We start from the raw sequence: 13465 nt of genomic DNA on the forward strand, positions 1-13465 counted from the left end.
ACGGAACTTTTCTGCATGGATGTATGACCGGTGTCATACTTTTATCTACTCTGATCGTGTGTTCTCCTGGAATGCAGCCTAGACCCTTAAATAGGTCTTTGTACTCTTTCATGAGTTCATCATAGACTGTCTCTCCTTCGCTTTCCACAACGAGGACTCTCTTTACCAGGTTCAGTCTCTCACAGGCTTTTAAACCTAGTATGGCTTGCACATCCTTTGGCACCACGATTAATGCTAGCGTGTGCTCTCTGTCCTTGTGTGTTACTTTGACAATGCATTTTCCTTTCACTGGTATATCAGTACCTGAGTATCCGGTCACTTTCACTTGTATTCCATGTAACTTTGGTCTGGGTCTAATTCTCTTAAAATCGGTCTCTGATAGCACATTAACTTGTGCTCCAGTATCCAATTTAAATGGAATGTGTATGTCATTCACTTTTAGTGTCAACATCCAGTCTCTTTCTTCTTTTTTGTTTTCAGACACAACATCTACATAGAATTCCTCTATCTCGCTTTCATCTACTGTATGGACCTTGCTTTGTTGCACTTGGTTCTTACAGCAACGGGCATAATGGTTGTTTTTGTTGCATCTATTGCATGTTTTACCATATGCTGGACACTTTCTTTGTGGATGCTGTGTACCGCATCGACTACATGACTTCCGATTGACCCTTTCATTTTCGTTTGCTGGCCACGCCTCTTTTTTCACATTGGCGCTCTCTTTATTAAATGGTTTGTATCAGTTCTTTCTCACTGCATCCACGTTGCAGCTACTGTCACTGAACAGCTCCTTTGCCTGCAACTTTACTGTCTCTGTAGCCCTACACAGTGCTATGGCTTTTCCCAGGTCTAGATCTTGCTCTCTTAGCAGTCTTTCCCTTAGACCATTATCTGGAATACCACACACCAGTCTGTCTTTTATCAGCGAGTCTGTCAGTCCCCCAAATTCACACGATTTGCTTCGGTTTCTCAGTTCAGTCACATACTGATCAATAGTCTCGCCGATTTTCTGTACACATGTGAAAAATTTGTGCCTCTCAAACGTCACGTTGCGTTTAGGTATGCAGTAGGCCTCAAACTGTTCCATTATTTTATCTAGCTTCATTTTGTCTCCATCAACATCAAATGTGAAGTTATTATACACCTCGAGCGCTTCATCACCCACGACATGTAAGAACACGGACGATTTCTGTTTATCACTTTTCTCGTCAGCTCCGATTGCCGCTAAATACAACCCCAAACGCTGTTTGAACTTTCTCCAATTTTCAGCCACATTGCCTAACAACTGAAGCGTCGCTGGTGGGTGTAATCCTTCCATTTTTTCACTTCATTAGCTATTCTCCAAGGTAAGTAACGATTTTCTCTTTTGGCTTGCTAATATGTGGAGAGCTGATTTAACTTCCGATTTTTTTATTTTTTTTCGATTTTTTATTTTTTTTCGATTCTCTTTCAGCCACTTCTGACAACATGTATTGATTTCTTTGTGGGTTCAATGATGAGACATTTATATAAAAGAGAATAACTTTTAATCTAAGGTTTGTTCAAGAATTCATACAGCTTTTCAGGACACACCATGCTTGAGCTGCAGCTAAAGTGAAACTAAAAACTCTCAGCCTGCTTGTCTGGTCACATGACCTCTGCTGGTCAGGCACAAGCAATCAATACCTGCAATCATGCTATTAAGGCATCATAATCGAACAGGCAAATAACATCACTATTTACTGATATCATTACAGCGTAGACTCGGGAGAACCTGGTGTGGTTTTTGTCACGCCTTTATGTTCACATTTATCATTGAAATTTAAGCCCCGATTTTCATCGAACCTGTAAATGCCTCATCACAGCGGGGTCCCATGGTGTAGCTAGGACCCTGATACCATCTTGGTGGCCATTAGCATCAGACCCGCTCAGGATAATGTTCACTGAACATGGGCGTTGCACAGTGGGAAATGGCCAGGCCCAGCATCAGTTAAAGGGACGGCGAGAAGCAGGGCTGGCAATTTTATTTTGGAAGTTTTGAGCCTTGAAGATCACCTTAACTGCCCTCCCTGTACCTTCTCCAAAGTTCTCAGCCCCTTTATTAATGCCCTTTGTCACCTCCCCCACCCCACCCCCACCATCTGACCAGCCCTCCCCTTTAATGAGCTGCTGCAGGCCCATGTTCTACACCCCACCAGATTTCCGGCCCTCCCAAAATGCCGAGCTGCCTATCAGCACTCAAAACACGCAGGACATATGCCAATGAATGTAATCAAGGTTCAACCATCCTAATGGTTCGAGCCTCTCGGAGAAGACATTGGGCAATGGGTCTGCTCACTGCTAGCCCAATATACACCCAACACCAAAATCGTGGTCTTAGAGTGGAAATTGTATGAAAATAGTTGTCTATTGGGTCCGGCAGCGTAGTGGATCTGTCACTAGACCACTGGTCCAGAAGACCTGGGCTAACAATCCAGTAGAACAGTCAGTTCAAATCCCACCATGGCAATTTGAGAATTTGAATTCAGTTTAAAAATCAGGAACAATCAATCAAAATGACCATGAAGCTGCCAGATTGTAAAAACCCAACTGGTTCACTAATATCCTTTAGGGAAGGAAACCTGTTGTCCTTACCCGGTCTGGCCTACATGTGACTGCAGCCCCACACCAACGTGGTTGGCTCTTAACTGCCCTCTGGAGTGGCCTAGCAAGACACTCATTTTTAGGGCAACTAGGGATGGGCAATAAATGCCAGCGATGCCCACATCCCAAGAATGAATATTAATAACCCATGTAGTTGCAGGCTCTGGCCACTAGTTTCCGAAGTCTCTTTCCCAACTCTGTCACCACCTTGCATATCAAAAAAAACTTTTCGTCTATTAACCTTGGGCAACAGCACAGAAAACTTATTAATGATTTTTTTAAAACAGCTATCGATTCCAGCTTTCCTCTAGGATCAGTGACTAGGAGTTCAAAGCTCCAAATGATATGGTAGAAGATTCCAGAGAGTCTGATCAGAAAGCACCTCAGCTAATCTATTCCAGTCAAACAAGTGGGCAGCTCCAGTCCCAGACGTGGCGTAGAAGCAGTTCAGCATTAAAGCAGGGGCTTTTTATTTACAGGATTGACTAAATGGACCTGGGGCTTTAATCAAAAGTCGTTCATCAGCACAAACCCGGCTGCCTGGCATTGATCGTTTGATAATGAGCTGCGATTCGCAAAGTTTGCTTTGGCAGCCTGAGAATTTTCCAACAGCCATCATGTAAAAACTCAGCAGACAGCTGTACCCCATTGTGTAAAATCCCAGCAGACAGCTGTACCCCATTGTGTAAAAACCCAGCAGACCGCTGTACCCCATTGTGTAAAAACACAGCAGACAGCTGTACCCCATTGTGTAAAAACCCAGCAGACAGCTGTACCCCATTGTGTAAAAACCCAGCAGACAGCTGTACCCCATTGTGTAAAAACCCAGCAGACAGCTGTACCCCATTGTGTAAAAACCCAGCAGACAGCTGTACCCCATTGTGTAAAAACACAGCAGACAGCTGTACCCCATTGTGTAAAAACCCAGCAGACTGCTGAAACCTATTGTGTAAAAACCCAGCAGACAGCTGTACCCCATTGTGTAAAAACCCAGCAGACCGCTGTACCCCATTGTTTAAAAATCCAGCAGACAGCTGTACCCCATTGTGTAAAAATCCAGCAGACAGCTGTACCCCATTGTTTAAAAATCCAGCAGACAGCTGTACCCCATTGTGTAAAAACCCAGCAGACAGCTGTACCCCGTTGTATAAAAATCCAGCAGACCGCTGTACCCCATTGTATAAAAACCCAGCAGACAGCTGTACCCCATTGTGTAAAAACCCAGCAGACAGCTGTAACCCATTGTGTAAAAACCCAGCAGACAGCTGTACCCCATTGTGTAAAAACCCAGCAGACAGCTGTACCCCATTGTGTAAAATCACAGCAGACAGCTGTACCCCATTGTGTAAACATCCAGCAGACAGCTGTACCCCATTGTGTAAAAACCCAGCAGACAGCTGTACCCCATTGTGTAAAAACCAAGCAGACAGCTGTACCCTATTGTGTAAAAACTCAGCAGGCAGCTGTACCCCATTGTGTAAAAACCCAGCAGACAGCTGTACCCCATTGTGTAAAAACCCAGCAGACAGCTGTACCCCATTGTGTAAAAACCCAGCAGACAGCTGTACCCCATTGTGTAAAAACCCAGCAGACAGCTGTACCCCATTGTGTAAAAACCCAGCAGACAGCTGTACCCTATTGTGTAAAAACCCAGCAGACAGCTGTACCCCATTGTGTAAAAACTCAGCAGGCAGCTGTACCCCATTGTGTAAACATCCAGCAGACAGCTGTACCCCATTGTGTAAAAACCCAGCAGACAGCTGTACCCCATTGTGTAAAAACCCAGCAGACAGCTGTACCCCATTGTGTAAAAACCCAGCAGACAGCTGTACCCCATTGTGTAAAAACCCAGCAGACAGCTGTACCCCATTGTGTAAAAACCCAGCAGACAGCTGTACCCCATTGTGTAAAAACCCAGCAGACAGCTGTACCCTATTGTGTAAAACCCAGCAGACAGCTGTACCCCATTGTGTAAAAACACAGCAGACAGCTGTACCCCATTGTGTAAAAACCCAGCAGACAGCTGTACCCCATTGTGTAAAAACCCAGCAGACAGCTGTACCCCATTGTGTAAAAACCCAGCAGGCAGCTGTACCCCATTGTGTAAAAACCCAGCAGACAGCTGTACCCCATTGCGTAAAAACCCAGCAGACAGCTGTACCCCATTGTGTAAAAACCCAGCAGACAGCTGTACCCCATTGTGTAAACATCCAGCAGGCAGCTGTACCCCACTGTGTAAAAACCCAGCAGTCCGCTGTACCCCATTGTTTAAAAACCCAGCAGACAGCTGTACCCCATTGCGTAAAAACCCAGCAGACAGCTGTACCCCATTGTGTAAAAACCCAGCAGATACCCTTTCCCATCCAATTTATGTTTCGATGTCAACATTTTCTCATCACAGCCACGTAATTTATCGATTCAGTCGCTCTCCGCCAGCCTGACTGTCAAAATGTTCCATTGAGCAAAAATTCCCCTCCCCCAATTCCTGGGGCAACTCGCAAGGGTCAAAAATCAGAAAGTCATTGGAAAAGGGTCTGGTGTGGTTTAATTCTCAGCTATTATCCCTGCACGCAGAGCTTTATTGACTGGGAAATGCTTTTAGCTAAAATCTGCTCTGTATCATGCCAGATTAATTGAGATGAGTGAGTCGCAGCGAGGATCTAACTGAGCACGTGCCACTGTAGGGAGGGGTCAATTTTGACTTTTGGGTGAGCACTCATTTAAACCCAGCGGGCGGGCTACAGCGCTGCCGCGTTTCCGACATTACAACAGTGACTACGCTTCAAAAGTACTTCATTGGCTGTGAAGCTTTGAGATTTTCTGACAATTGCTCTATAAATGTAACTATCTTCTTTTCTGTTTCATATCCATGAGACATACTCATGAGCAGACCACACTGTCCTGTTTAAAATGCTGATCAGAGCAGAGAAAATCCGAAAACCCTGCTCCTTCATTAGTTAAAAATCAAAGTCCTTGGGGGAGAAATTCAGTTGTTTGCGCCGCCCGTTAGCGCCTTAAGAGGGTGATAAGTGGGGCGCGAGCCAGATAGCGCCCGGGCGCGGTGAGACCTGCGCCTCTCACGAAATTGAGCGGACATTTAGCGGCGGCGCTAAACCGCAACGCCCGCTCAGCTGCGCACGCAGATCCTGACGTCATTTCAGCGTGCAACGCCCTTGGGGCGCCCCGGACCGGAAATTCAGTGGCGCCCCCCTCCTTTCCGCCTGGCGCTCCCAACGACAGGTTGACTGGAACGGTTCCCAGTCGCTGTGGGGCTGGGGGGGCGCTATTTAAAGGGGGCTCTTCCTGGCTTCTTTGTGGTAGCCATTTTTGGACCACTCCTTCTGTGAGAGAGAGAGAGATTTGCAGAGAGACAAAGGGAGAGAGCTTTCTGCATTGAGTCAGCGCTCGCACAGGTACTTCTGGCTTCGGCCCAGAACTTTGTAGTTGGTTTGCTTTTTCACTGGCATAACCTTGAGTGGCCACATACTATGGGGGCTGCAATGGGTGGAAACGTCGGGCTTCTCCATTACATTGAGAGGGCTCAGAGACGCCGAGAGAGAGTGCCAATCATGGCCAGATGGAGGAGGGCCAACAGGCGTCGGCACACGAGACCTTACCCTCCCAGGGTATACCGCCAACAGTTCTCATACCTCAACATGTCTGAGGAGCAGTGTTTTCGGAGGTTGCGATTCAGCAGGGAGGTGGTCACTGAGCTCTGCCACCTGCTTCAGCCAGATCTGCAGCCTCAACTGAGGAGCAGGACGTCTCTGTCGGTGGCAGTGAAGGTAACAGTGGCTCTCAACTTCTATGCCACCAGCTCCTTTCAATCCGCTACTGGGGACATTGCCAATATCTCCCAGTTTGCGGTGCATTGCTGCACCCGTCAAGTCACAAATGCCCTCTTTAAAAGGAGTCGCCAGTACATCTCCTTCCCCATGACCCCGGACAAGCAGTAAGAGCATGCAATGGGCTTTGCAAGAATAGCGGGCTTCCCCATGGTCCAGGGCGCCATTGACTGCACGCATGTGGCTTTGCGGGCGCCGCAAGAGAATGCCGAGGATTACCACAACTGGAAGGGGTTCCATTCGTTGAACGTCCAGTTGGTCTGTGGCCACAGACAGCTGATAGTCACTGTCAATGCCTGCTTTCCAGGCAGCAGCCACGACGCCTTCATCCTGCGCCAGACTTCTGTGGCAGACCTTTTCGAGGCCCCAGCTCACCCAGGAGGCTGGCTTCTCGGGGACAAGGGCTATCCTCTGTGCACCTGGCTGATGACCCCGCTCCATGCACCCAGCACCCCTGCTGAAGAACGATACAACGAGAGCCATCAAGCTACCAGGAACATCGTTGAGCACACAATCGGCGTGCTCAAGCAACGGTTCCGCTGTCTGGACCATTCCGGAGGAGCCCTTCAGTACTCACCTGAGCGAGTCTCCCATGTCGTTGTTGTGTGCTGCATGCTGCATAACCTGGCAATCCTCAGGACTCAGCCACTGCCACCAGACATTGGAGCACCAGCGGAGGAGGAGGAGCAGCAGCACCAAGACGGGAGGGAGGCACAAAGTGCAAGGGCCGTCCGTCAGCGGCTAATAGCAAGTCGCTTCTAGGCCCCCTCTGAGGGAATGGCTTCTGCCATTCAAAGAACCTGAATGGAACCGTGCCGCAACCCCTAAGTCGGTCAAGGCAACAAATAGTTCAAAGAGCAAACATGCACATTCTGAATAAAGACACTTATTTATTTAACAAACTATCCGCATGACAAAGTAATAGAGAGAAACCCCCCAAAAAACAGTCAGTCACATAACTGGCTCTCACAACCTGGAGACAATGACCAAAACAGTAACAAAAATATGACCACGATCCTCGGCCTTCAATTAAACAATGAACAACATTTTGCCACGCCTCCTACTTTTTGCCCTTCGAGGGTGATCTGCTTCGCTTGCGAGATTGTCCCCTTCCCACCCTGCAGCTCCTCCGCAATGGGACCCCAGTGGCTGCAGCAAGGCTGGGGGAAGGCTGCTGAGTGTCAGAAACTGAGACTGCAGAGGCCCTTGAGGGACGGCCTGGACCAGCTCTGGGTCTGGAGGGCCTGGCTGCTGACTGCTCCAACTCTGCATGGGCGGCACCAGTCTGTCCTACAGGTGGTGGCAGCTGCAGTGGAGAAGTGACAGTGTTGGCAGCAGGAATGCTGTCATCCTGACAGAGGACAGCAACTCCCCGCTCGACCGACACACTGGCACTCCCACGGGGCACCACTGCAGCATGCGGAGCAATCTGCTGAAGCACAGATTGCTGGCTTGCTGCGGCACGATGAGGGCCCCGGCGAATCCTGCCCGATCCAGCGAGGATGGCAGCAGTCAGTGCTCGTGTGGCCTTAATCTGCGTCTGCATGAGACCAGCCACTGACTGCATTGCAGCACTAAGCAATTGCGTGGCAGCCGTCTGTGCTGCGCCGAAGTCCTGGAGACTCCTTGCCTGTGCTGCGCCGAAGTCCTGGACACTCCTTGCCAGTGACTCAATGGATTCGGGCATCCTTGCCACTGCAGCCATCAGCTCAGTGTGCCTGTGCTCCGCCTGGGCGCTCATTTCAGCGAGGAGCCGCACCCCTTCTGCGCTCACTGTAGCAGGACTCGAGGCCAGACTCTCCCTCCGGGGAGAAGGCCGCCGAGCTTCCCTACCCCCCTCGCGTTGCTGCAGCCCGCTGGGTCCTGGAATTTCACCCTCATTAGACCATTCCCCCCCGCTCCCCTCCAGGGAAGACGAGTCCCCATTATGGCCATGGGCTGCCTCGGCTGAGGGTGGCACTGATGGTCTGGCTTCCTCCTCGTCGTCGCCTTCAGAATCACTCACCGTGGCAGCTTGAGGGCTCACCTCCTCACCTGGTGAATCAGCATCTGAAAGCAGGGAGGTACAAGAGTGGCTTTAGCGTGAGGACAGGGTGGCAGCAAGGGAGGCATGAGTGCTGCAATGTACTGATTTGACTCGAAGGTGGCAAAGGATGCTGGTGTGAGGAACAAGTGGAAGGAGAGAGGTCAAAAAGGTTGCTGTCCATAATGGGGTCGGCATCTCCAGTGGCGACGGGACCAATCATCCGGCCTGCCATAATCTGCTGGACTCGCTGCTCCAGATCGGCCAGGGCTTGAAGGTGAGGCCGGCCTGCCCCGGTCCATTGCTGCTGCCTCCTGTTATGCGCCAGCTTGCCCTGCAAGAGAAAGGACGGGCTCTGAGTACAGTGTGCAGCCCTGATCTTGGCTGCAATGCCTCCCATGGTCGAATAGCCCTTACAGTGTGCAGCCCTGATCTTGACTGCAATGCCTCCCATGGTCGAATAGCCCTTACAGTGTGCAGCCCTGATCTTGGCTGCAATGCCTCCCGTGGTGGAATAGCCCTTACAGTGTGCAGCCTTGATCTTGGCTGCAATGCCTCCCATGGTCGAATAGCCCTTACAGTGTGCAGCCCTGATCTTGGCTGCAATGCCTCCCATGGTCGAATAGCCCTTACAGTGTGTAAAGTGCTGAAAGTGCGTGGGAGTTTCCTGAAAGGGCCATAGGTGCTGGATGAGGGCTGGGCATTGGGGTTTTCAGGACCCCTTGGCCATCAAGTGAGGTGCACCTGCAGGGATGAAGAGGATTCTGAAAAGGGCACTCACTCTGACGACCCGAGTGAGGTCGTTGAATTTCTTCCTGCATTGCACAGGGGTCCTAGGCACCATGCTGCTGGAGGTCAGTCTGTGAGCCACCTCCCTCCAAGCTTTTCGATATTCGCTGGGCAGTGGCCTCCTGCCACTGTCCGGGTACAGGAGAGATCGCCTGTGCTCCACCGCGCCAACCAGAACCTCCAAGGCCCCCTCGCTGAACCGCTACGCTCGCTCCCTGGCCCTCTCCATGGTCCTTGGCTTAAGGATGTGGCAACAGGTCTGTCCAGGCCGAGATTCAGGGCTCTGATGCGCAGGGTGTGGCTGCAAGTCCAGATCGACCCTCCCCTTTAAGAGCTGACCGGCGCCAGCGTGTCTGTGTGCAATCGCTAACTGGCCGCACCTGCGCTGCGCCCGCCCTCGGAGGTAGTGCCTCGCTCCTCCAGCTTAGCGCCTTAAGACAGTTGTGCAGCGCCTGTTTTAGCGCTCCAAGCACCTCCTGGGGCGAAGCAGGCCAATTTACCAGTAGGTGGCGATAACTTGCGCCGGGTGCAAAATTTCGCACCCGCCCGATACTTACGCCTCAACCGGGGCGATACTGAATTTCTCCCCCCTGGTCTTTCATCTAAAATTCATTGCAAGATTCTGCTTGTCCAAAATACACTTGTCGTGTTACAGTGGGAAAGTTACAGTGCTAGAGGGATGAGCTTAGCCAGGATGATTAGCCTTGTCTTGTCTTCTGTTAAAATGTGAATGTCTGGGATTAACTCCATCTCTCTTCGCTCCTTTTCCCCCTCCAGGACACATTGCGGTTGAATCAATACCAGCTGAAGACGGAGATCGGAAAGGTAATGCTCCATCTGGGACGTTAGCTGTTCAAAGTCAACCCCAACCCAACAGCATGAGTTGGAAACCTTGCTCTCCCTTACCGTCAGTGATGGTGCCACCCCAGCTTTCCATAGGGGCGATTTTCATTGACTTAAAGGGGTTCCGCCCACGTTTTGTTTTATACTTGCTCTCCGGGTGTGAGCAACGGTGCCCTGAGAAGGTGGTGGGGACAACTGCGGAGGGCATTCTGAGTCAACCACATAGTGTGGGACTGGAGTTACATGTCGGCCAGAACAGGCTAGGAAAGCAAATTTCCTTCCCTGAAGGACATCAGTGAAGCAGTTGGGTTTTTCCGACAGTCTGGCAGTTTTCATGGTCATTATTTCTGGAGCCAGCCCACAACTGACCAGATTTGTTGAATTGAATTTGACAATTTGCCGCACTGGGATTTGAACTTACCACGATCTGCTGGTCCAGTATCGGAGCCATTAGCCCATCATACCCACACCAGGGTTAGCGCAGAAACAGTTCATGAAGAGCAGGGGAAGTGTTTGAAAATTATATGTAAAGCCTTGTCACAAATTTAATTCTGGAAAAAAAAGTTGTGTGGGTGGCATTCAAGATGTTGTCAGCACCAAGCATTCCCAGGTCAGGTACAGTAAACTAGGGTGTAGAGATAATCCAGGCTATTGCCTGGGCCTTCCCCTTGAGCTGGGAGCGCAGCCTAGAATGGAGGTTTGATGTGACAGGGAATTGTGGCAATCTGTCAGTGAGCAAAGTCTCTTTTCTGCTTAATGGGTAAGAGGCTTAAGAACGATGATGAATATAGACATTAGCAGAAATTTATTCTCATTTCCTTGCATATCATGACCCTGAAGACCCACTGACCTTTGATGCTGGTGTTAGTTGCTGAGATTAGTGTAGTGTATGTGCCTTTAAGACAGAACTACTTTTACAGCTCCTGTATACTGTAGTACCGGCAGTGACCACACCTGTATATAAGCCTTGCGCATCTCTTTGTACCCCCAGTCTTGAGACAACCCTCCTCCAGTAAATACCTGTTTATTGTTAAGTTACAGCATCCGTGTGGTTATTGAAAAACAGCATACTCTCAGAATCACGGATCTAACAGTGGCGACGAGTGTCGATTCGAATCTACCTGCAACTCTGCATTTCCCTTCGAGGATTCGCTCCGGGAGGGTGGCGTAAAAAAAAAAAGTCAAGGCCAGGAACACGGGCGTCGACCACGAGCAACCGGCCAGTCGTCTGGCAGAGAGTGAACGTCGCAGGGGAGGCTGTGGAGAGCCGGGCTTGGTTCCCCAGCCACGACGATCAGCAAGAGACTGACGACAGGTCCAGCGCAGACCCTTCCCGAGCAGCGGCGGCTGGAGCCGACCGACGGCGGAGAGAAAGCCGAGCAGCGTCGACGGGGTAAGACAGAGGGTGAAGCGCACAGGGCGCAGCCGGGGGTTGAAAACCGAGCGGCGTCGAGAGAAAAAAAAGAGAGTGAGGGTAGAGCACAGCCAGGGCTCAAGGGCTGAACAGTGTCCGCGGGGAGAAGAAGGGAGAGCGCGGGAGGCGCCATTGAGCCGCGGAGAAGAAGGAAGAGCGCGGGAGACACCATTTTTAGAAGCTGCAGCGGAGAAGAAGGGCGAGCGCGGGAAGGAAGGAAAGCGCAGGGGACGCCATTTTGTGCCAGCGGAGAAGAAGGGGAAGCGCGGGAGACGCCATTTTTGATAGTTAAATCACACCCAGGGATGCCGAAGAGTGGCAGTATCTCTACGTTCGACAATGAAGTCGAAGATTGGGCGACATATGTGGAACGTATTGAGGTGTACTGCAGGGCGAATGAAGTGCCAGATGCTAGTAAAGCACTGGTTTTGTTAAATTCCATGGGTGCAAAAACTTATGGGTTACTGCGAAATCTAATAACCCTAGAGAAGCCGGTGAACAAGGATTTCGAAAGCATAGTAGAAATCCTACAGGACCACTTAAACCCCACACCGCTGCTGATAGCAGAATGATTTAAGTTCCATAAAAGGAACCAACACAAAGACGAAAGCAATGCTGAGTACCTAACGGAACTGCGCAAGCTATCGAAACACTGCCAGTTTGGAGCGGGACTAGCAGATACGTTAAGGGACAAGTTTGTGTGTGGGCTACAAAGTGAAGGAACCCAGAAACGGCTTCTATCAGAAAAGGATCTTACGCTGGACAAGGCTTTCAGTATGGCAGTATCACACGAAGCAGCCGCAAGGGGCGCTGCAGAGATACAATGGAGACCACAAGAATATGGCACCAATGAAATGTCCTATGGAACAGGGAAGTGCTATCGCTGTGGCAGAACAACACATGACCAGAAGGATTGTTGGTTCAAGGACCAAGTGTGCAGACAGTGTGGAAAAGCAGGACACATAGCAAGAGTCTGCAGGTCTGGGAAGAAAACCAACAGTAAGAAATCTCCACAGGAGAAGTACAAAAAGGTACACTAGGTGATGGACAGTGGTTCAGACGAACAGAAAAGTGACACAGACTCCGGAAGCAAGGAGCTGGGTTGTCTGAAACTACATAAGGTAACCGAAATGGAGGATCACCAGACTATCTGGGTTACACTCAAGATAGATGGAGTCCAAGTGAAAATGGAATTGGACACAGGATCAGCCCTAACAGTCATAAACCAAAGGGACTACAAGCGGCTATTTTCACATATACCCTTGAAAGCTACAGAGATTGTCTTGAAGACGTACACGGGGCAAAAATTCTACCCCAAAGGAAAAATAAGGGTGAAAGCGATATATAAAGGCCAGGAAATACCTAAAATGGATATATATGTATTGCCAGATGGAGGACCACCACTGCTAGGACGTGAATGGATCCGGAAGATACAATTAGATTGGCATTCCATACAGGCACTGAAGGTTGAGGCCAAAAAGGATGACGACGTCACACCTGGACGACTGTCAAAAATGCTAACTGACGCAAAAGTGTTCCAGGAGGGACTAGGAACACTAAAAGGCATAACAGCAATGATTAAAATAGAGGAAAATGCAAGCCCAATGTTTCTTAAGGCCAGACCAGTGCCTTATGCGATCAGACCAGCTGTCGAAGCAGAGCTGGAAGGGTTGGAACGTTCAGGAGTACTGTCCAAAGTGGACTGGAGCGAGTGGGCTACACCCATCATTCCTGTAATGAAGAGGTCGTTGAGTAATACGCCTGGGGAACCAAAGAAGGTCCGCATCTGTGGGGATTTTAAGGTGACAATGAACCCAGACCTTTACACGGTACAATATCCGCTTCCACGAATTGAGGATATTTTCGCCTCACTAACCGGAGGTAAACGCTTCACCAAAATTGATCTAGCCCAGGCGTAGTTGCAAATGG

General features: G+C 49.9%; 1 protein-coding gene across 1 annotated transcript in view; it reads left to right on the plus strand.

Annotated features, from left to right (window-relative positions):
• LOC147102028 (calcium/calmodulin-dependent protein kinase kinase 1-like) overlaps positions 1 to 13465 on the plus strand; it is a 45866-nt gene that overhangs the window by 17532 nt on the left and 14869 nt on the right. Inside the window, exon 2 of the mRNA XM_085964175.1 lies at positions 10057 to 10104. Within this exon, the coding sequence (XP_085820301.1) occupies positions 10057 to 10104 (48 nt within the window). The remainder of the gene's footprint in view (positions 1 to 10056; positions 10105 to 13465) is intronic.

This window comes from Somniosus microcephalus, chromosome 22, assembly GCF_052327205.1.
Source record: "Somniosus microcephalus isolate GS21.2 chromosome 22, FLI_Smic_1.0, whole genome shotgun sequence".
Taxonomy (NCBI): Eukaryota; Metazoa; Chordata; class Chondrichthyes; order Squaliformes; family Somniosidae; genus Somniosus; species Somniosus microcephalus.